Here is a 22,598-nt window from a genome sequence, read left to right on the forward strand (position 1 = left end):
GATGAGAAAGGGTTAAATAGAAAGTTGATTATTTATCAGGCTTCACTGTTTACAAGTGAAATCTGAAATAAGGACCATAGGGAATTTGTGCTGCCTTCTTCAAAAGTAACATTTTAGTTTCAGTGTGTGATTTTTCACTGAGCTACATGGTGGTTTAAAAAAATAATCCAAAATTATTTTCAGTTTCATTATATGTAAAAATTTTGAAAATTCAGTTTGGGATTCAATTTTGGCTTGTTTATGTCAGACAAGACAGAGTGAAGTTTCACATTAGAACAGCGCCAGGGAAAGTTTAATTATGGGGATATGTTGTACAAATGCTGCAATTAGAAATTTTTGATCTAATTTAAAATTATAAGGCAACTTGGTAATGTAGCTTCAGCTCAGCTACTTCTGCATGTGAGAGTGATAGGGAGGGATGGTGACAGATATCAAACAAGCAGTTTTCATAGAAAGATCTTGAATTTTTAAAATCCATTTACTTATTCGCTAAAATATATTTTTTTACAGCATGCAAATACTGTGAGACTGTATAATATTATGAGAACCAGGAAACTTGCTGTTAACACAAGTGTATAACATAAGTGATGTTTTATAATCGATGTTTAACTACTAATGGTCTCATCTTACATGGATACCAACAATCTTTTACTGGTTGTATTTCAAATAATGTTAAAAAGGCATTAAACTCTAAACAGGCTATAAAATCTGTTACTAGTCTGATCGACAGAATGTTGTCCTATCTACAACACCCAGCAGATTTGTAATATTAATGACACTCTGTTATTAGTTATGTATTTTGTGGATATATTAGTGGAATTAAATAAATTGGAAAATGTTTATGTTTATTAACATAATTTATCATATTCAAAGTTCTAATCAGGATTCTGAAATTACAGAAAATGGTTTTAACTCTTACAAACCTCACTCCATCTATAAAATTCAAATGGAATCACCCCTGCTGTTTTGCTTGACCTATGAACTGTGGAGCATTCGGGCATTTGTAAGGAAATTCCAGACATGGCAGTGTTTCTCTTTCCAGTGTGAACTAATGTTTTTATCTTGAACTAAATTATTTCATTTTTCATCCAAAACATGAAAATTAGATACATAAGAATATGATTCTGCCTCTTCCTTCTAAGTGAGATCAAAACAAATTCTTAATGAGGTAAATGCTTAGCTCTAGTTTTAAAAAGATTATATTGTTTCTAAAATATTGCCTTGTCACCCATATCTTCACTTCTGAGATTTTTATGGGCTATGTGCTTTGTTCTCTTTCTCCCTCCTCCCCCCATATTCTTTCAGATATTCGTGCATTTTTTTTCAGATCCCAAATCAACTCATTCAATATTATGGGATTCTATGCTCCAAATGTATAATGCTATATCTGCCATCATTTTAAGTGAGGCATTTTTACAAAAAAAAATGGCAAAGTCAAACTAGTATGGAAAAAATGAGAGGGATCTATCTGTGTATGTATGCAAATGTTGGAAAATGGCAATTATTGAAAGACCAGCTAGTAAAGTATGCATTAAATAATGAAAGTTTATTGATAAATGCTTAAGTACAATGACTTGCTGAATCTCCTCAAATTTGTTGGAAATTGAGGCTTGCTATGCCTTCTTCTTCATTCAAGGTCCTACACTGCCTGCCTCTGCCCACCACACACATAAAGGGCAGGATACCCATTGTCCTCACCTCCCACCCCACTAGTCTCCGCATCCAACATATCATCCTCTGCCATGTCTGCACCTACGTGATCCCACCACCAGATGCATCTTCCCTTCTCCTCCCTTCTCTGCCTTCAGCAAGGACTGCTCCCTGTCTGACTCCCTTGTCCCCTTCTCTCATCCCACCAATTTCCACCTTGGCACCCTCCCCTGTGATCACAGGAAATGCTACACTTGAGCCCACACCTCCTCCAATGCCACTATTTCCGGCAACACTTCACTTGTGAATCTGCAGCGGTCATCTATTGCATCCCGTTGTGGTGTCCTCTACGTCGGGGAGATTGGATGCACACTGAGAGAATACTTATTTAAGCATCTTTGCTATCTCTGCAACATTAGTGGGGACTTCCCAGTGGTAACTCATTTCAATTCCTCACCAGATTCTCCATGCCAATGTGTATCCATGGTCTCATGCACTGCCAGACTGGCCCACAAATTGGAGGAACAATACCTCATATTCCATCTGGGCACCCTCCAAATGGATGACATTAACAATGACCTCAGGTTCCTACACTCCCCCATCCGCATTTCTCCTTAACTGTTGCGCGCACTCTCTCTCTTTCCCTTTATATCTATCTCCTTTCCTCCCACTCTGTATTCACAGAACCCCAATCAATTCTCACCTTGTCTCTTATGTCTTCCTATCCTTTTGTCTGTTGACCTGTGCTCCTCTGCCTGCCCTTTTTTCCCCTTCTCCCCCAGCCTTTTTATTCAGACACCTGCCTCCCTTTTGTTCACACCTTGAAGAAGAGCTCAGATCTGAAATAATGCTTATATATCTTTACCTGCTACAGACACAGCGAGACCTGCCAAGTTCCTTCAGCATTTCTGTTTTTACAATAATCACAGCATCTGCAGACTTTAGTGTTTAACTCCTACAATATGTTGATGAACAGGAACTGAAAGCTACCAACACTCTCCAGCACCAACCCACCAATGAATTCAGGTACATAGCTTCCCCTTCCAAATGTTCACAATTGGTTACTTGGTCTTGTTGACATTGAGAGCAAGGTTGTTGTTTTGGCCCCACACAACCAGATTCTTGATCTCCATCATATATTCGGACTAAATCATTACCTGTTATTCAGCCAACAATAGTGGTGTGTTGTCAGTGATTTTGTAGCTTGTGTTCGAGTTGAATTTGGCTGCACTGTTCATAGTATAGAGGGAGCAGGACAGGGGACTAAGTACACACCCTTGATGGGCCCCTGTGTTCATGGTCAGCAAATAAGTGTTATTGATCCAGACTGATTGGGATCTGCTGATGAGGAAATTGAGGATCTAGATGCAAGATGGGGAATCGAGTCCCAGATCACTGAGTTTGATTATCAGTTGAGAAGGTATGATGGTGTTAAATACTAAGCTGCAGCTTATGAACAATAGCCACATGTAGGTGTTCCTGTCCATTTAAAATAACATTTAAAAGTAATTGGATATTTTTCTTACATCAGTATATTATTTAAATTTCAATGGATATCAATTACAAGGAAGGTTATTTTGACAATTTTTCATGAAGGTTTGAGTGGATATGTAAGATCATTTAAAAATAATAACTTAGAAGTAAAAGAAAAGGTATGGATAGAATACTGGTGAATGGATTGGAATGAGAAGGCCAAAGTCAATAGTACCTGGTTGGATTGTGGATGATATGCTTCAGAATCATCCTTTATTCTCTGCTCATTCAGATGACTGGAGACTGAAGACATAGAGAGCATTATCTCACAATTTAAAGATGTCAAAGAAGTGTGGGGGCTCGGGTATCAGCAGTAAAAGACTTTAGAAAGAACAGCAGGTTTATGAAAAAGACAGAGTTTCTATCGGATATGAATCAATTTGGGATAATATGCTTTTGGAGGACAGACATTAGATTAAAATGTACATTTATTGGGATAACTCAGAAGGTTTTGCATAAATGGAGAACGAAGGGTTTAAAGACATAATTTCTTGAGAGTGTGAGTGCAATTCCATCAAACAATAAAATAATCAACAACATTCAGAGGTTTGTAAAAGATCATGGGAGTAAGGAAATCAAAGTAAATTCGAATTTATACATAGGTTGAGCATAAGTACAATTTTGAACACTCACATTAAGGATATAAAAGCTGTTGTGAATTTACCATAAATATTGACCAGATAGTGCCAGGGTTGAGTTACTCTCAATGCTTGATTATGGATCTGGCCATTTTTGATCTAATTGAAAGGTTATTTTTATATGAATACTTCAAATTGGTTTTGTTTTCCATTGAACAAATCTTTTGGAAGAATAATTTAACAATCAAGTTGCTTCTAATTAGGATAAGTTTGAATGAAAATGTGCTAATAATGGTTTTCAGTCTGTGCAAAGCATGAAATGATTATACTTAAGATCATATTACTGCTTTCTGGGCAGGTTTGATCAATAATAATTTCATTTTATTGAATGTTTTTGCTTTAATTACAAATATAAGCAGATGTTTAAGTCATGCTTTAAGTTCTAAAAAGCCCACATTTAATTGGTTTCTGGGTCACCATTCTATATAGTTTTCAGTGGCACCTTTTGCAGTGACACATAAAAAGAATGAAGCAAGCCAGTGCTTTAGGCACTATTGTAAATGATATGAACTGCTCTTTTACTAGCCAAGTCTTCCAATAAAGGTAGTATAATATGGTTTTGGTAAAGAGTATTTCACATAAAACTACACATGTGTAACCAAACTTCAATTATTATTCAATGTAAATTTTACTAAACCAACAGAAAACACCATCAATAAAACCAGAAAGAAATTGTCATTGCTGGTTTGGAAAAATCTATATGTTGGTTATATATCGTGGCTCTTTAGCATGTGGTACTAAAGTATTTGTTTAAAGATTTGCAGGTTAGCAAATGCTTAATATGGACAATCAACTATTCTCAGCATATTGTTTAGTGAGGGAAAGATCTAGGATTCTTTTATCTTTATATCTACTTTCTGTTTGATCAGAGATGCTCTGGAGGCACACAGATTTGTCAAAAAGCTCAGTTTTAGAGAGGAGGATACTATAGGGCAGAAAATCATTAAGCATATCAACATGGGTATTTATGCACACTTCTATCAGGTTACAGGATGGTAACAACAGGAGTCTGGGGTGAAAGAATGTCTCTTAGCTGCCTTTCAACTGCAAAATGGTCATGTCACCTTGACCCTTTAAAAACATGTTTTTAATGAATAAATGGAAGGAATCATTCTTGTTTGTCTCTTTTATACAATTGTACCAGATCTTATTTCTTAAGACTGTCAACTGATTCCTTGAGGCACCAAACATAAATTATTATTAAGGATTTCAACATACAGCTCTGGAAACCTGTAGTGACATGCAACTTGGCACCAGTTTCTATTGTGCACCATTTTCTGCTTATACAATTTCCATGCACAAGATCCAGTAAGGGGTAGAGTTTTATAATGCAGGTACTCCCCGACATACGTCCGTGTTCCGTTCCCGATTACCTGTCGTATCTCGGAATGGATGTATGTTGGAATTGCATACTTACCTTGTTAGCTGGCATCCTGGGGTTCGTAAACTGGGTTCAGCCATCTTGGCTCCTGTGCGCATGTGTGAGTCTTCGGTAGGCGCATGTGCAGTGGGTTCGCGTATTGGAGTTCAGTTGGCGCATGCACAAGAGTTAAGCGCCTTAACGATATTGAACTAGTGCCTTTAACTCTTGCACATGCTCCAACCAAACTCCATTTCATGAACCCATTGCGCATGAGTTAACCGAAGACTCGCGCATGCATACAGGAATCAAGATGGCCGCGCCCAACCTACAGACCCCGGGACCTCAACTAACAAGGTATGTACACATATTTTGGCTCTTGCATGTCCTGTATTCCTGTTATAGTTTATCAAATGCAACATAAACCGTGTAAATTATATATTTTTTCACATATAAAATGTAAGAGATCAACACTAGAGGTTGGCAGAGAGCATTATACTTGTTTAATACACAAAGGTGCTGGAGAAACTCAACAAGTCATGCAGCGTCCATAGGAAGCAGATCACCCTGTGGCCGTTCCCCTCAACAGTAAGAATCCTGCTTTAGATACAGTTTGGAGGGAAGGATATCCCAGGATCATGTCATAGTGGTCAGGTCTCTGGTGCAGAGTGGCCCTTCAGTTCAAAAGGGAAGGGGGAGAAGATGAGAACTGTCAAGATGAAGGATTCGATAGTTATGGGAACAGATAGCAGATTCTGTGAACAAGATTGAGACTTCTGAATGGTGCCAGGGTCAAGAAAATGTCAAATAGAGTCAACAGCATTGTCAAGCGAGATGGTGAGCAGCCAGATGTTGTGGTCCACGTTGATACCAATGATATTGATAGGAAAAGGAATGAAGTCCAAAAAAGGGATTATATAGAGTTAGGAAAGAAGCTAAAAAAATACCAAGGCCTCAAGCGTGATAATCTATCGATTGCTGTCTGTGCCATGTGTGAGAGCAGAAATAGGAAGTTATGACAGATGAATGCGTGGCAGAAGAGTTGGTGGAGCAGGCAGGGATCTCTTCTGGGGAATGTATGACTGATTTAAAAAAAGGATGGGTCGCACCTGAATGGGAGGGTGACTAATATCCTGGCAGGCAGATTGCTAGAGCCTTGGAATGTTTAAACTGGTTGGGCAGAGGGATAGGAACCAGAATGAGAGGACAGTAAATAAGGCCGAAGATGCACAAGTAAATGCACTGTGTAAGCAAGATTGTGAGGAAGGAGAGACAGTCAAAATTACAAGCTTTGGAAACAAAGTTAAAAAGGGTGATGAATACAGTACTGCAGGTCTCGTAATTAAATGCCAGCAGAAAAAGAAATAAGGTTGATAATCTTGTAGCGCAGCTAGAAGTTGGCAGGTATGACATTGTGGCCATCACTGAGTCATGGCTGAAAGAAGATCGTAGCTGGGAACTAAATATCCGTGGATACAGAATATCAGAATGACAGGAAGATAGGCAGAGGGGTTGGGATGGTACTGCTTGTTAAAAATAAAAAAAAGTCTTTGGAGAGAGGAGACATTGGATCAAAATATACAATCCCCTCCATAATGTTTGGGACAAATGCACATTTTTTCTTTTATTTGCCCTGTGCTCCACAGTTTTTAATTTGTAATCTAACAATTCACATGTGATTAAAATGCACATTCCAGATTTTATTCATTGTTATTTGTATGCATTTTGGTTTGACCATGTAGAAATGACAGCACTTTTTATACATACTGGTAGTTTCCTCATTTCAGGGCACCATTATGTTTGTGACATTTGGCTTAACAGGTGTTTGTGGTACACTGGTATGTTTAATTGCTTAATTGGTGAAGGTATAAGGGAGCTAGGCTTGCTTCTAAGCAAGTCTGCAGTTTTAATTTTTCAACATGAGGATTAGAGTTGTGTCAATGAAAGGCAAAGAAGCCATTATGAGGTTGAAAAATAAGAATAAAATAGTAAAAGACATCACCAAAACCTTAGGATTACCAAAATCAACTGTTTGGAGCATCATTAAGAAGAAAGAACGTACTGATAGGCCACTACTGATGACAGAAGAATTCTTATCGTGATGAAGAAAAATACCAAGATGCCTGTACGACAGATCAGAAACACTCTTCAGCAGGCAGGTTTGGATGTGTCAGTGACTATTTCTGCAGACATCTTCATGAACAGATATACAGAGACTACACTGCAAGATTTAAACCACTAGATAGCCACAGAAACAGATTACAGTTTGCCAAGAAGCGTTTAAAAGGGCCTGCAAAATTCTGGGAAAAAGTCTTGTGGAAAGATGAAACCAACATTAACCTATATTAGAGTGATGGAAAGAGCAAAGTGTGGAGATGTAAAGGAATTGCCCAAGTTCCAAAACACACCACCTCATCTGTAAAACATGGTGATGGGGTGGCCTGACCATGTATGGCTGCCACATGAATGGGTGCACTTATCTTCATTGATGATGTAACTGCTGATGGAAGTAGCAAAATGAATTCTGAAGTGTATAGAAACATCTGCTCAAGTTTGTGCAAATGCCTCAAACTTATTGGACAGCACTTCATCCTAATGCAAGACAATGATCCCAAATATACCACTAAAGCATCAAAGGAGTTTTCAAAGCTAAACACTGTAAAATTCTTGAATGGCCAAGTTCCATAGATAAAGAATCATTGAGGATGTTAAATGTTATTAAAAATATCCATGAAGGTCTAGGCTGAAAATCATTTGTGAGTCATGAACTGCAAGTTTGAAGTCAGATAAATGCATCCAGAGTACTGAGACATAAAACAGTAACACTAAATGACACTCTGTCAATATGCCAAAAAGGATGTGACTGTAGATTGGAATATTACACTGGTGTGACATAACATAGCATATAAACAAGCCCACATGTCTGTGCCAAACTTGATGTTCAAAACAAATTAAAATCTCCTGCCTGCTCCTGATAAATATCTCTCCATCTCCTTTATATTCATGTGTCTATCCAGAAGTTTCTTAGATGCTATCATTGTATCTGCTTCCCTCACTACTCCTGGCAGCCCATTCCATGCACCTCCCACTCTCTGTGTGAAATATTTCCTCATCCCCGTGTAGTTTCCCTTGTTTAGGCATAATTGGTTTTAGACCAAGCTATTGCACTGTTCATTTCTATAAGAAACTCAATCACACTGTAATCACTTTTTCCAAGAGGATCCCTAATTACCTTATAGTTTCAGTACCATGCTATTCAAGAAAGCTATCACGATTCATTCTTTGAAGTCCTCCTCTAGGTTGCCTCAACTAACCTGATTCAGCCAGTCTATGTGCATGTTAAAATCCCCCACGATAACTGCTGTTCCATTCTTCCATGCCTTTGATATTCCTTTGCCACAGCAATGTTATTATTTGATATCCTATTGACAATTCTCACCAGCGGATTTTTACCCCCTTCACTATTCTTAAACTCTACCCAGATGGATTCAACATTTTGCTCCTTAGAACTTATTATCATCTCTCATCAATGCCCTGATCTCATCCTTACCTAAGAGCGCTATCCCACCTCCTTTACCTTCCTTGCAGCTCTTCTGTATTACCTGTTATCCTTGGATATTTAATTCCCAACCCTCTCTATCCTGCAACCCCACTTCTGTAATGGCCACTAAATCATATACCTTTCTATTGATTTACGCCACAAGTTCACTGACCTTGTTTCGAATACCACGGACATTCAGATAAAGTGCCCTTTAGCACCTCACTCACTTCTTCTCAATCCAAGCATAAGTTACTTCCTTTGTCTTATCCTCTCCCTAGATATCCACCTTTTAATATGTACAACATGCCTTGGGATTTTTTTTAAAAAATCCTACACAATAAGAACATTTCATGGCTCCATTTGACATTCTTAATACCATGCTTGAGCAATCTTTAACATCCTTCAAGACCCTGCTTGATTGTAGCTTTCTGAACCTTGAATATGCCTCCTTTTACTTCCTGAGTAAGTACATGACCTCTCTCATCATCCAAGGTTCTCTTACCTTGCCATCCTTACCCTTCCTTTGAATCTATGTTATTGGTACCAATTTGGACCATGACCCCTTGCTGTCCTTTCTCTCAGAGATATCTGGAACCTGGCATTAGAGAAACAATGTGGTTTCCTGGAGTTTCTCTTGGAACCACAGAATCTGCTTTCTAAACTGCTAAATATAGAGTCTTCTCCCACAAATGCTATAGTTAACTTTACCTTTCCATGCTGAGCCTCAGTCATGGTGCCAATGGCCTGGCCACTGGTTGCTACACTCTGATAGGTCATTCTTCAACCCCTCCCCAGCAGTATTACAAGATCACAAGATAAAGGAACAGAAGTAGGCCATTTGGCCCATTGCGTCTTCTCGCCAAATCCACCCTGAGCTAAACTGTTCTCACATCTAGTTACAAATTCCGGCCTTTTCCATGTATCCCTGACTAATTAGATATACTTGTCAATCTCCTCCTTAAACTCCTCGAGTGATCGCACCTCCACAGCTGTATGTGGCAATGAATTCCTTGACCCTCTGGCTAAAGAAATTTCTCCTCATCCCTTTTTTAAATGGGTACCTTCTAATTCTAAGGCTGTGCCCTCTTGTCCTGGATTCACATACCAAGGGAGATATCTTATTCACATCTACTCTGTCCAATCCTTTCAGTGTTCAAAATATTTCTATGAGATCCCCTCTCATTCTTTTATACTCCAATGAATATAGTCCAAGAGGTGATAAACGTTCCTCATATGTTAGCCCTTGCATTTCAGGAATCATCCTGGTAAATCTTTTCTATACTCTCTCCAACATCATGACATCCCTTCTAAGGGACCCAAAACTGCACACAGTGCTCCAACTGAGGTCTCACCAGTACCACATAGAGCTTCATCAATTCCTCTTTACTCTTGTACACTATTCTAAAGCTATAGAACTGTTATTGTGAGAATGGCCACAGGGAAACTCGGCACTGTCTGCCTTCTCCCTTTACTCCTCCTCATGGTCACCCAGCTGCATGCAGCCTGTGTAACCACATCACTATGGGTGTCATTTATGACCTCCTCTGCCTCTCAGATGAACCTGCGTTCATCAACCCCAGCTCAGGTTTCTTAATATTTTCATTGAGGAGCTGCAGCTGGACACACTTTCCTCAGGTGTAGTCCCCAGAGCCACTAGAAATTTCCTTGATACCTCACCTCCTGCAGGTGGAACAAAGCTTTGCCCTGAATGACATTTTCATTACATTGTGTGAAAAACTGAAAGACCATATCGGTTCTTTATCTGACTTTCTTCTCAGCCTTTTTGTTGAAGACACTCTTGCACACTTAAATCAACCACTTCCACTCCCAAGATAGCCTGCTGCACACTTTGATAAGTACATTATTTTCAAGATAGAATTTGGTAGATTTTTTGGTATGAAGAGAGGTGTGAGATATGGATTTTAACAGAGATAAGTGGCACTGAGATAAATGATCAAATATAATCTTAACAGACAGCATAAGGGTTAAATGCTCTATTCATGCTTTTATATTTAATGTTGTGTTTTCATTTCCTTCCATAAAGGACTGATGTAAAAACCATAAAATTTTCCAAAGGAATGTCATTTGTGTTAATAATTGAACTTCAAAGAAAATAAAATTTAAAAGATCTGCAAGTTGAGAAATTCACTCTGATAAAGTCAGGCCTGAATGGACCTTACTTCATTGGCTCAACATATAAATAGAAAATTGATGGCTCTGCACCATTGGTTGCTGTCACAGAGGAACAATAAAAAATAATTCTTGTCTACAACAGTCAAAATTCATGTCCCCAGTTTGTACATTTACAGTGACCAGGAGCAAGCTTGATTGGATGTCTGTAAGAAATGGCCCTTGGCAAGAAAAAAAACATTAAAATTTTCTTCAGAAGTAGCAAAGGAACACAAGTTGTGCAGATGTGTCTCAAACTGATTATCATAAATACTTTATGTTCTTGTGTGATCTCTTGGAGATAACGGAATCCTGCTGGACATGTATGCTTATGTTAAGTTAAAGCAAGGCTACTGAATGAGTCATAACTAAGACCTCAAAGATTATTTTATACTTCAGCTCTTGCAATCAATGTTATATGTTCAGAATTGGTAACTTTCTACAAAGAGCTTATTTAAATTATTGATTTAATTCAAGATGTCTAAAGTGCAGGAAGGCAAACATTCTACTTCATCTTACACTGGAGCTACATGTGACGATGATTTATAGAACACATATTTTAAATTTTATCCACAAGGCTTGAAAATGGGAAATGTTTCAGTTAAAATAATGTTACCACCATATAATTAAAGCACAGAAATGTTAAAAAAACCATCTTTTTCAAAACATTAAATGATAGAATAAGCTATGTCATGCTGGCTGTTGTTGGAGATTCTGATTGGAACTAGCAACACTCAGCTATTGAAATTTGAACTTGCCAGTCTTAAAATTCAGAAAGCTGAATTTGTTTGATTGTATGGCTGCTGGCAACCCATTTCAAATTCCCACCTCACTGCCTTGCCGGCCTGTCTGGTCCATGGTCTCATGCACTGCCAGAATGAGACCTCCCGCAAATTGAGGAACAACACTTCCTATTCCATCTGGGCACCCTTCAACTGGATTGCATCAACATCAACTTCTCGAGTTTCTATTAGCCACCTCCCCCACCCCCATCCCACCTTTCCCTATATCTCCGTTCCTGTAGCTCTATCTGGCTCTCTCTTCCCTTTTCCCTCTGTCCCTTTTCCTCTAGCTCTGCTTCAACATAGACCCTAACAATGCCTCCTCCCCCAGTCATTTCTCACCTTTCCTCTCTCTTGTGTCCCATCCATAACCAATTAACACTTTCTTTCTGTTGGTCTGTACTCCTCCCCTTCCCATTCTTCCCTCCACAGCAGTTTAATTCCAGATAATTGCCTACTTTTGACTCATTCCTTGAAGAAGGGCTAAGGTCCACAATATCAGTTGTATATCTTTATCTCCTATGGATGCTGAGAGACTGGCTGAGTTCCTCCAGTATTTTTGTATTTGTACTCCAGTCACAGCATCTGCATACTTTTGTAATTCACTCCAATATTTTTCAACTGTCCAATGTTATAAGCATTTCAAAATAAGCTCACATTCTTACATTCTGTGCCTCAGCTAATCAAGAATAGCATTTATATACCTTGATGTTCTGTGCTACAGTTTAAAAATCTGTAGTCATAAACTTGAAGATCCCTTTGTTTTTTCGTGCCACTCAATATCATCCTTTATTGTGTACTCCCTTGCCATGTTGCACCTACTGTTACCTCTGAATTATGTTCCACTTAAGACTTTCCCACTCAACTGTTCGATCTGTTCATATCTCCCCAATTTGAAAGTTCATCCACAAACTTCTTCACCATATTCTGTGCAATGAATACTGTGTGACCTGGTGAGTTTCTCCAGCCGTTTTGTGTATTGCAACTGCAGAATTTCCTGTTTAAGTACATCATTAATATGTTATACAAATGAAGCAATGTAGAAGAACCATGTGGAATTCTTATGATAATATTCTTTGAGTCATAAAAAATATTTATCAACCAATACTCTTTACTACCTGCTTTTAAACGTTGGATCGAATTTACTCCTTAACCTTGAATACCTTTAATGTGGACAGGAATGTGAACTCTGCCCCCTCTCCAGAAGTCAGTGGTCATCTCCTTCATCGTATTGACGTTGAGTTGTTCTCTCAGTTTTAATTTTTTGATAGAAATATAAAAAAATATAACTTGCTTTAATTTTGGTCCTGCATTCTGAATCCAGTTTCTCTCATTCTGAACTTGATTTACTTTAAAAAAAATTATACCTTCTTCTCCATCCCTAAACTGTCAAATTCACACCTGGAATATCCAGATATTTGTCCTGGTCACTTTGATCCCAGCTAACTTGTAGGTACTGTACTATTTCCATTTTGCTGGCAATTTGTGGTCCATTAATCACTGTAGGGCTATTTTGGAAAAAAAAATCCTGTTCCTTCTGTAAATTAGAATTTCCAACACTCCAGGGATTGATTTGTTCTATCAGTGCCTGTTACCTGGAGATGACTCAACAAAAGCTTTTTGTTATTATCCAGTTAACTGTGCAATTATATTTATTATTGGTTTGTTTTAGCTTCATGTGAATAAAGCCTGCTAAAATTTGTTGGAGTTATTGAATTATTTTATGTTTTTTTCCTAGATTTCAGATTCAGCGAGGGAAAGGTGATGCCAACAGTTACAGGGGTCTTGGCCACTGCTTTAAGACCATTTTCCAGCAAGAAGGGTAGGAATTCTGATTCTAATTATTCACTATACCAAACATTGATTGGGTTGTAAGAATTATTCTGAAGCTGTAGAACTTAGAAAAATAATTTCTGAAAAAATTGAGAAAAAATACATTAGGAAATATTGATGAATTCATGTAATGGGAGGTATTAAAGCTGTATGTTTTTCAGTGATTGTAATTTGCAGCTTGTTATCACTTTTGTTTTGATCTAAATTAACCAAATATTTGGGAGAATTAATGTGTTACAGGCAAAGTGTGAGTTCTGTAACATTTATCAGTTACCTTTGGTTCTCATAGGCATGGTGTTAATTTTTGATGCTATCATTTTGCTATGATAAACTGCCTCAATTAGCATTAATCTGCAAACCTCCTTTAATTTCCCTTGTGCTCCAATGTAAGTCCAGAGTAGTTATGCCATTTCTTGATGTGAACTGGGTAAGGACACAAGTAGCGGTGCTTTGTTCTACATCATGATCATTTTTAAGAGACCGCTATATGTTTGCAGTCTTCATTGGAACTGTTCATGATACTAACTCCTGGAGGCACTCATGTGAAGTGTGAAGGTGAATGTTCATGTGAGTTAATATAGGGCTTCTAAACTGAAAAGAATATAGATTAATTACTCTTTGAAATGAATGATAAGAATGATTGTGAGTTTATTATCATATACATTTTACTTGTTTTGTATACACACACCAAAATAATTATTTGCTGCAGTTAACAGGTACTTCATTAAAAAAAAACACAATTGCAATTGTAATACAGTAAAACAAATTAAACATAGATACATTCTAAAGCAGTGGTTCTCAACTTTTTTCTTTCCACTGACATACCATTTTAAGTGTTCCCTATGTCATAGGGATTGCTTAAGGTGGTAGGTGAGTGGAAAGAAAAGGTTTGAAAACCACTGTTTTAATCGAACCTGATTAACTTGTTATGTGCACGGTTTCATAACTCCAAAGGAAATGGGCCAATGACAATTTTTTCTCACACAAAATATTTCAGTCCAGAGCAGTGATTCTCAACCTTCCCTTCCCACTCACCTACCACCTTAAGCAATCCCTTACTAATCACAGAGCGCCAATGGCATAGGAATTACTTAAAGTGGTAGGTGAGTGGAAAGAAAAAGGTTGAGAACCACTGTTCTAAAGATAGATAGATAATAAATATTCACAATTACCATAGTTCAAGAAAAAATGGTGTTACAATAGTCCTTTGTGTGGAATCAGTGCAGTCCATGATTGGAGTAGTATGGGGAAATTCAGGAGCCTAATAGCTGTTGTAAATAAACTGTTCTTGAACTTAGAGGTGAAATTAGAATGTAGAAGATCAAGTCATTTCAGTCTGCACCACTTTGGATATACTCTTCTACATATATCTAATGTGATTTCTCCATCAGATGTGCATGCCATGCCATGTTTTCTTTGGAGCATTGTGAAGGAAACAGGACTAAGCCGTCCTGGGAATGTATATCATTGGACACTCCTGTGACAACAGTATTTTAATACTGCATGGCGGATTAGGATCCCTGTAAATTAGTCTCATACTACTCTTTGGCCCTTTGTTCCTTCCCTCCTTAACCCAATTCCCTGAGTCACATTCCATGATCTCTGACCCTCCAATCACTTATACCTCCTAATGACCACAACCAGTGTCTGGACTATCTGATTTTCCTTGTATCAGATTAACCTGTTCTTCTAATCCATCACATTGGAAGTGTTATGCCTACGGCTGTATTTTTCCATAACTTCATTTGTGTCAATCCAGTGTTGCTTTTGGATTTTCTAGTTCCCAAACTTAGTTACATTGAGACTGACAATACTTTTGTCAATTTCATTTGTGATTATTTCTATATAGATAGCAAAGTTTTTTTTTACACAAGCAATGCTTTGAATGGTGCATGTAGAAAATAACACCGATTTCTCAGCACGCCAACACAGGAAGGAGAAGGGAGCAACAGGAGACTGTGCAACAGTCAACTTTTCAGCAGAGGGGGATCATTTAAACTCCCATAGTGGATCTGGGGCAATATATCCTCCTGGTTAGATGCTTGTGTATTTAGCCATTTAATAATCTAACAAACTGTTATGAAAAAGTGGTGAGGTTTATTTACCTTTCCTGTTTTTTTGACCTATTGCTTCCACATTCTTGAAAAGTGAGGAAGACCAGATGAGATCTGTGATGTGCTGCTTGGATAAAGATTGATCCTTACCCTTTAACCAGCAGGCTTGATTCTACTTCCTGTTTATTTTAGTAGAATATAGTGAAAGAGTCGAAGATAACATGAAGCTCAAGCTTCAAATGTATGGATATGTAAGTGATAATTATGAGTTTTATTGTCGTATACATTGTATAATGTGCACGTGCACCAAAATTCTTACTCGCCGCAGCTGAACTTTGTAAAATAAAAACAAAATAATGTAAAAACAGTTACATACTAAATACTTAATTGAATTAAAAGGCAATAAATACACAAAAAGATAATAAGTTGTGTGTGTGAAACTGGTTTGATAGGTCCCAAGGGTAATGAATCTGAACGCAGCTGATTGAACAGTAGTTTAAATTTACACATGGTAGGGGAATCAGTACATGCGTGAAAGATGCACACATACACATGCTCGTCGGATTATATGATACACTCACAACCACTCGTGGGTAGAAGTATTTATAATCAAGTTACAACATACAATACCCCTGGCAGGCATGGCTCTTATCTAACTAAACTAGCGACGCTAGACACACAATACTAGAGCTCCCTCACACACCTTACCAACAATCCTCCAGTGATGCTCACGGTTCCCAACCTGGCGTGGAGCTTGGGTATGTTCCAGAAGAGAAAGTGATGGCTCACATGTGGTGGGCTTTATAGTACCGACAACTGGAGAGTTTGGCCCAGGTATCAATGAGGCAATTAAAGGGGCAAATGACCAAGTGTGCGCTAACCTGTGGGCAAAGCTTGACCTTGATTGGCAGGTGAGGTAACATCAGATCAGGTTCCAGATGGAGATGTCACTTGCCTAACTGCAATCCACATTCCTACTAGGTTCCAGAGAGACTACATGCCCCTCCGCAATCCACATTCCCATCAGATTCCAGACGGAGGGGTCACATGACCCTCCATAATCCATGCTGAAAGGCACAACACTCACCAAACATTACATTCATCAATAAAGATTAGGAGGCTTCTGGATAAATTTACAAAGACAACATAAAAGACAAACTTCCACCACCATGAGAGTGATAGTAGTGACTTAGTGAATGCCAATAGCCCACCACCTCCTCAAAGCTCCAAAGGGCCACCAGCTTCCCCAAGAGGAATCGTAATGCAAGAACTGGTCCCTTGATTTTTCAGTTTAACCCACTGACTCTTGGATATGCTCGACCTATGAGTAATGTTCCCCAATACATCGAGAATGTAAGTGCAGAACTCTTCACCAATCACTGCACAGGTACCACCTTCAGCAGCAGGTAGGTAGTCCAGGGCCATCCAGTTCTGCAAGGTAACCATGTGAACGGCTGTCAGCACTGCTGCCACTCAAATCCTACAGCCATCCTATTGGCCAGCATCTGCAGTACATTGGTTGTGCAGATTATTTCACAGGAGAGACAGGCAGTGCCATACTGGGGGAAGACAATCATCCACAACCTTTCCATTTCAGTGATTGCCATTCTGCCCCTGTGTCTGTGGTAGACAGGGTGCTCCCAAAGGTTGCTAAGGTAGTGGCTATAAGCATAACATATCCTGGAAAGCAACAACTGTACCATCCCATGGCAGCCAGGGATAGGCATGGTGTCCATATATCCTGTGAGTGTCATAAGTGCCATTGAGCATCTAAGAAGCCCCCAGCTTTGCTGTACCCTTGACTGGGGACACCAGCATACTTGGGCACCATTCTCACTCACACTCGCTATGACCTGCATGCAGGTCATCGAAACATCTGCACCAATATTCTCCAGCCCTGATCACCAGTAAGGGAATCACTGAGAGTCAGGACTTTAGTGTTTCTGAGATTGTAGGGAGGGAGAAAACATTTCCTGAAACATTCCCCCCACTGGGGGGGTCACTGGATATAATGTTGTGCAAGGGGGAGGTAGGTGGGAGATCATAGTTCATTTCTGTGGTGTTGAATGGGATGGACGTAAGTAGAAGTCTCTCAGTATTGTGCGCTGGAGTTCACATGCAGACCCACCAATTGTTGGTGCTTCTGGTGTACTTGTAGACCACCCTGAGGAATGTGTTGCATGACACCAATCAACACAGTGATGGTCAGTAGCGATTTCCATGGCAGAATTTTCCTGTGGGTGATAGGGGGCGGGGTGCAAAACTCACTTAATTTTTAAGTGTGAACACATGACAGATTAAGTTTGCCAGTACGACAACCCATCACGTATCTCCGATCCTGTGCATTACAATTTCTTCTTTTTAAGGTGGACTTTGTTGCTGCTGCGCCCATACTCTACCCGATTCCTCGGGATCTTGAATAACCACGTCCTAGGACTTGGCGGTGTCGGAGGCCACCAGATGGTGTGAGAGCAGAGGAAATACCCCACCCCCAGCCAGTTGGATGACAATTGAGGTTGACCACTGCCTGCTGCAGCACAATAAGCCACCCCTGCAGTGTACTGGTGGGCATCAATGAGCATTTCTGCTCCTTGAACAGGTCTTTCATTCACTCAATGAGCCCAGATGCCTGTGGGCAGTAGGACATATGCAGCAGCCATGAGATACTGGCCTCCGCTATCAATTCCTGTACTTTTGTCCCCATGAAGTGTGAGCCCTGGTCAGACTGTACCTCCCATGGTACTTCATAAATGGAGGAGAGGTATTGCAGCCCTTTAATGGTGCTGTCCTGGTTGGCCTGCCATCAGGGCACCTAAATATGTGAGGGGGTATGACTTTTCATTTTGCCATACCTAGTCCTCTCCCATGCCCCAGTGAATGCAGCCTGGTGGGCCCATTGGCTTTTACTCATGACAAAGGGGGAATTGGCAACCACAATTCTTGCTTCATCATGGGAGAGTGAGACCCCCATACCCTCTGCCCATCGTCACATTCTATTGGCCCCCATATGCTCACTTTTACAGTGCTCTCATGATGTAAGGGTCCGAAGTCACTGTGCTCAGGGCGAGTGGTGGAAGAGCAGATTTGAGTGGCTCAGTCTACAGCAGGATAGTGGGCAGTTTCAGCAGGTTTCCCTAGAGGTTTGCATGTCCATGTTGTGGACCGTGACCGTTCTTTATTTTGCTACTTCCCAAATGAGCTGCCAGTGCAGGCAGCCATAAATCTGTCACCGTCTCCTGCCCCTGGGCCATCCATACTGCCGTGCCATTTGCCACAGCCCAGGAATCTGTGTAGATGCGGACTGGGCCGGTAGTCTCTTTTAGGGAGAGTGCCATAGCTGCCAGCTTGGCCAGTTGGCTGGACCACCCCGCTCCCTCTTGTCTAAGTATTTTACTTGTGGCAGGGTGGAGTGCCACCACCTTCCACCACCGTTTGCCACAGTTCCACCAGCTGGAGCTGTTAGGTGCGGTCAGAGTGTGACCGTCTCTGCTTCTTTGACTCACCGCACTTTCTCCAGGTTAAAAGGGTAGCCATAGGAGCCTGCATGGGCCCCAGCTATGTCTGCCTTTTAGTTGGCTATGCAGAGCCATCCATGCTACAAGCCAACACAGGCTCTTCCTCTGCTCCAGTGATTACTACTTTGGTGCTGCCTCAAATATCAATGAGGAGATCGTTGACTTCATCCTCTTTGGTGCCAACTTCCACCCCAACCTCAAATTCACTCTCCCTTTCCTCGATCTCTTTGTTTCCAACTCAGGAGACAAAAACTCTCAGCAAACATCTTCTATAAACCCACCAACTCCAACAGCTACCTTGACTACACCTATTCCCACCCCGTCCCCTGTAAGGATTCCATTCCATTCTCTCAATTCCTCCGTCTTTGTCACATCGGCACCTAGGACGAGTTCTTCTCTGCCAGATCATCAGAGATGTCCTCCTTCTTCAAACAATGTGGCTTTCCTTCTATTCAACTCAGCCCTCACCTTTATATCCTCCATTACCTGCACATCTGCCATGGCCCCCTCCACCCCCACACATAATTACTCGTCCTCACCTACCACCCCAGCAGCCTCCACATTCCCACACATCCTCCTCTGCCATGTTCACCACCTACTACATGATCCCACCACTAGACACATAGTCCCCTATCCTCTCCTCTCCACTTTCCGCAGGGACCGCACCCTCCATGACTCCCTTGTCCACTCCTCCCTCCCCACTAATTGTCCACAGGAGATGTTCCACTTGCACCCATACCTCCTCCCTCAGCACCATTTTGGCCCCTAAACAGTTCTTCCAAGTGAAGCAACATTTTACTTGTGAATCTGCAGGGGTCACCTACTGCTGTGCTCTCCTCTACATCAGAGAGACTGAACGCAGACTGGGAGATCGCTTTGTTGAGCACCTTGGCTCTGTCCACCTAAATAGTGTGGATCTCCCAGTGGCCACCCATTTCAATTTTCCATTCCATTCCCTTGCCGACATACCTGTCCATGGTTTCGTACTGCCAGACTGATATCACCCGTAAATTGGAGAAACAACATCTCATCTTCTGACTAGGCATCCTCCAATCAGATGGCATTAATATCAACTTCTCTGGCTTTCGTTAAACCCCAGCCCCCACCCCCTCCATTCCCTAGCCCCTTAACACATGCAATTAACACCTTTTGTTGGGCTGGATTCCTCCCCCATTATTTGAATTCTGAGACTATCTGATACTGTATCTCCTGCTTCTGACTTTTCTGATCTTTCCTTGAAGAAGGGCTCAGGCCCGAATTGTTGGCAGTATATCTTTGTCTCCTGAGTAGATGCTGAAAAGACCACCTGAATTCCTCCAGCATTTATATGTTTTTACTACAATCATAGAGACTACAGCCTATCATGTTTCATTGTCTCTGCTACCATCAGGTGCTCTTTGGTTAGCAGTGTGAGGTAGCAGGCGAGCAGCTGACGGTCAATTGAGGAGTAGCAGGAGGCAGCTTCGGTGGGGGACTTGGTCCAGAAGCCAAGTGGGACTCTGAGACCTTGCCTCTTTTGCCAGAGGCTCCACTCAGCTATTGTCTTCGTGGCAGAGACCTGAATTCAAAGGGAACTCCAGTCTGGCAGGGGGCCAGCAGCGTTACCAGCTCAGCGCCCTTGTTTGCCATTTCAAATGCATTTTGTTGCTCATGTCCCCACAGAAGCAGCTTTTTTTCTCCTGGATACGCTTTACAGTGGTCGGAGGAGCATGGCGAGATAGGAAACATGTTGGCACCAGTAACCCAAAAGACACACGAAACTTTGTGTCTCAGCTTTGTTGTTGGGCACTGCTGGATGAAGGATTTTGCTCTTAAGCGGCCATGATAATTTCTCTACCGCCGGAATGCCACTGGATGCCCAGGAAAAGGACTATTGGGCTGGGACCCTGTACCTTTTCCAGATTAATGGTTCATCCTCTCGTCCACAACGAGGTGATTAACATGCCAAGGGCTTGTGATATCACTTTCTCTGAGGAGCCCTGGAGGAGGATATCATCGATGTAGTGTGCCACTGAGATATCTGGGGAGGGCTTGGCATTTTCTAAGTCCCGGGCGATTAACCCATGACACATGTGGGGCTTAAGATAGATGGCAAAATATATACTGTCTGCCCTAACAGGTGAAGGCAAAGTAATCCGGAGAGTCAGGGCTGAGGGGGATGGAGAAGAAAGTGTGTGTGAGGTCAGCAACAGTAAGCCACTGTTCATTCTCCCATCCCCCAGTCTCTTCCACCAGTGTGACTACACTGGAGACTGCAACAGTGAGGGAGGGGTGCGACTTTGGTTCGTTTTCTGTAATCGATATCGATAGTCATGCATCATGTGCCATTTTTCTTTCACACAGGCCAGACTGTTGATGATGAATGGCTCGCCGGAAGACTCCTTCACACATTTGGGCATCAATAGAATCTGTGGCCTCTTTGTTGCTTCCAGGCACTTGGTATTGTTGATTGCTGACTACCTTGGAGGGTGGGGGAACAACTATGGAGGGTTCCATTTAGCTGCCCCAACTATTATGGTCGCGCAGACGACCCCAAAGATGAATTTCCCCTTGTTTGTGCTCCCCAAACTTATAGGATTGCCAGGGATGATAGTCTGCTTAGCACCAGTGTCTATCACATCCAATGCTGTGTATTCCCTTTGCCCCATTGTAAATCGGGGCCCCTCGTCACCCATCCTTGCCTTGGCTTTGCAGTCTTGACTGGGTGACCCCACTCCGAGTGAGGGTGGGTGATAAGGGCTCCTGGTCTACCTGCAAAGAGCTGTTTATGGCAGTGGTGTGCGCTGGGATGGAGCATGCTCACATTCATAGGATCCTCACATTCGCATTGTACGTGCTCTGGAAAGAGCACTGCAGGGAAAGCCCCGTTGGGGAGGAGCTCAAAAGACCCAACCCACAACTCAGAACAACCCTCCCTCAGCTCTTTTCCCACTCACAGGGCCCTTCTAATAATCATATGGCTTCCTGGACAGTCTTCCCAGTTGCCGGTCGCATGAGGACCATTGATTTTAGATCAGTAGCATGCTGCAGTGATTACGTTACCTGCTAGGGCATGTTACCCTCATGTTCTCAGTGAAATGGTGCTTGTGGTCTTGCCTGTACATGCCCTTGTCCCCTTGCTAATTGTGTTCCATTCTAGCAGAGCTGGGTATTGGCCTTGCACTGCCATTACCACCCGATCCCACAGGACGGTGCCATCACAGATCTCTTCAGGCAGTGCCTGCAGAGCATCATTAATTGTATTTTGATCCAATAATCTACTCAAGGTGCTCACTTCCTGATTGTAGAGGTTCACATTTGGGGCCCCCTCATTCCAGAGCCTGAGCAGCCACGCAACCAGATGTTTGCCTGGGCGCTGGCAATATCTGTCTCCCAGCATGGTCAGCTCTTTTGCTGAATATTCCTGTGTCACTGTGGTTTTGCAGTGGCCACAGGCATGTCCATCCAATGCTTCCCCATTCTGTTGGGTCAGTGGGGTGCCCTTGTGGTCATCGGTTTAGCCTGCAGGGGTTCGTGTTCGAAG

The 22,598-nt window shown here is 41.3% G+C and overlaps 1 protein-coding gene across 2 annotated transcripts in view; it reads left to right on the forward strand.

Annotated features, from left to right (window-relative positions):
- Window positions 1-22,598, forward strand: part of slc25a21 (solute carrier family 25 member 21) — a 396,136-nt gene that overhangs the window by 299,270 nt on the left and 74,268 nt on the right. For both annotated transcript variants that reach the window (XM_069916801.1, XM_069916802.1), the window contains exon 4: window positions 13,412-13,495. In XM_069916801.1, the coding sequence (XP_069772902.1) occupies window positions 13,412-13,495 (84 nt within the window). The remainder of the gene's footprint in view (window positions 1-13,411; window positions 13,496-22,598) is intronic.

The sequence above is a fragment of the Narcine bancroftii genome, chromosome 2 (genome assembly GCF_036971445.1).
Source record: "Narcine bancroftii isolate sNarBan1 chromosome 2, sNarBan1.hap1, whole genome shotgun sequence".
Taxonomy (NCBI): Eukaryota; Metazoa; Chordata; class Chondrichthyes; order Torpediniformes; family Narcinidae; genus Narcine; species Narcine bancroftii.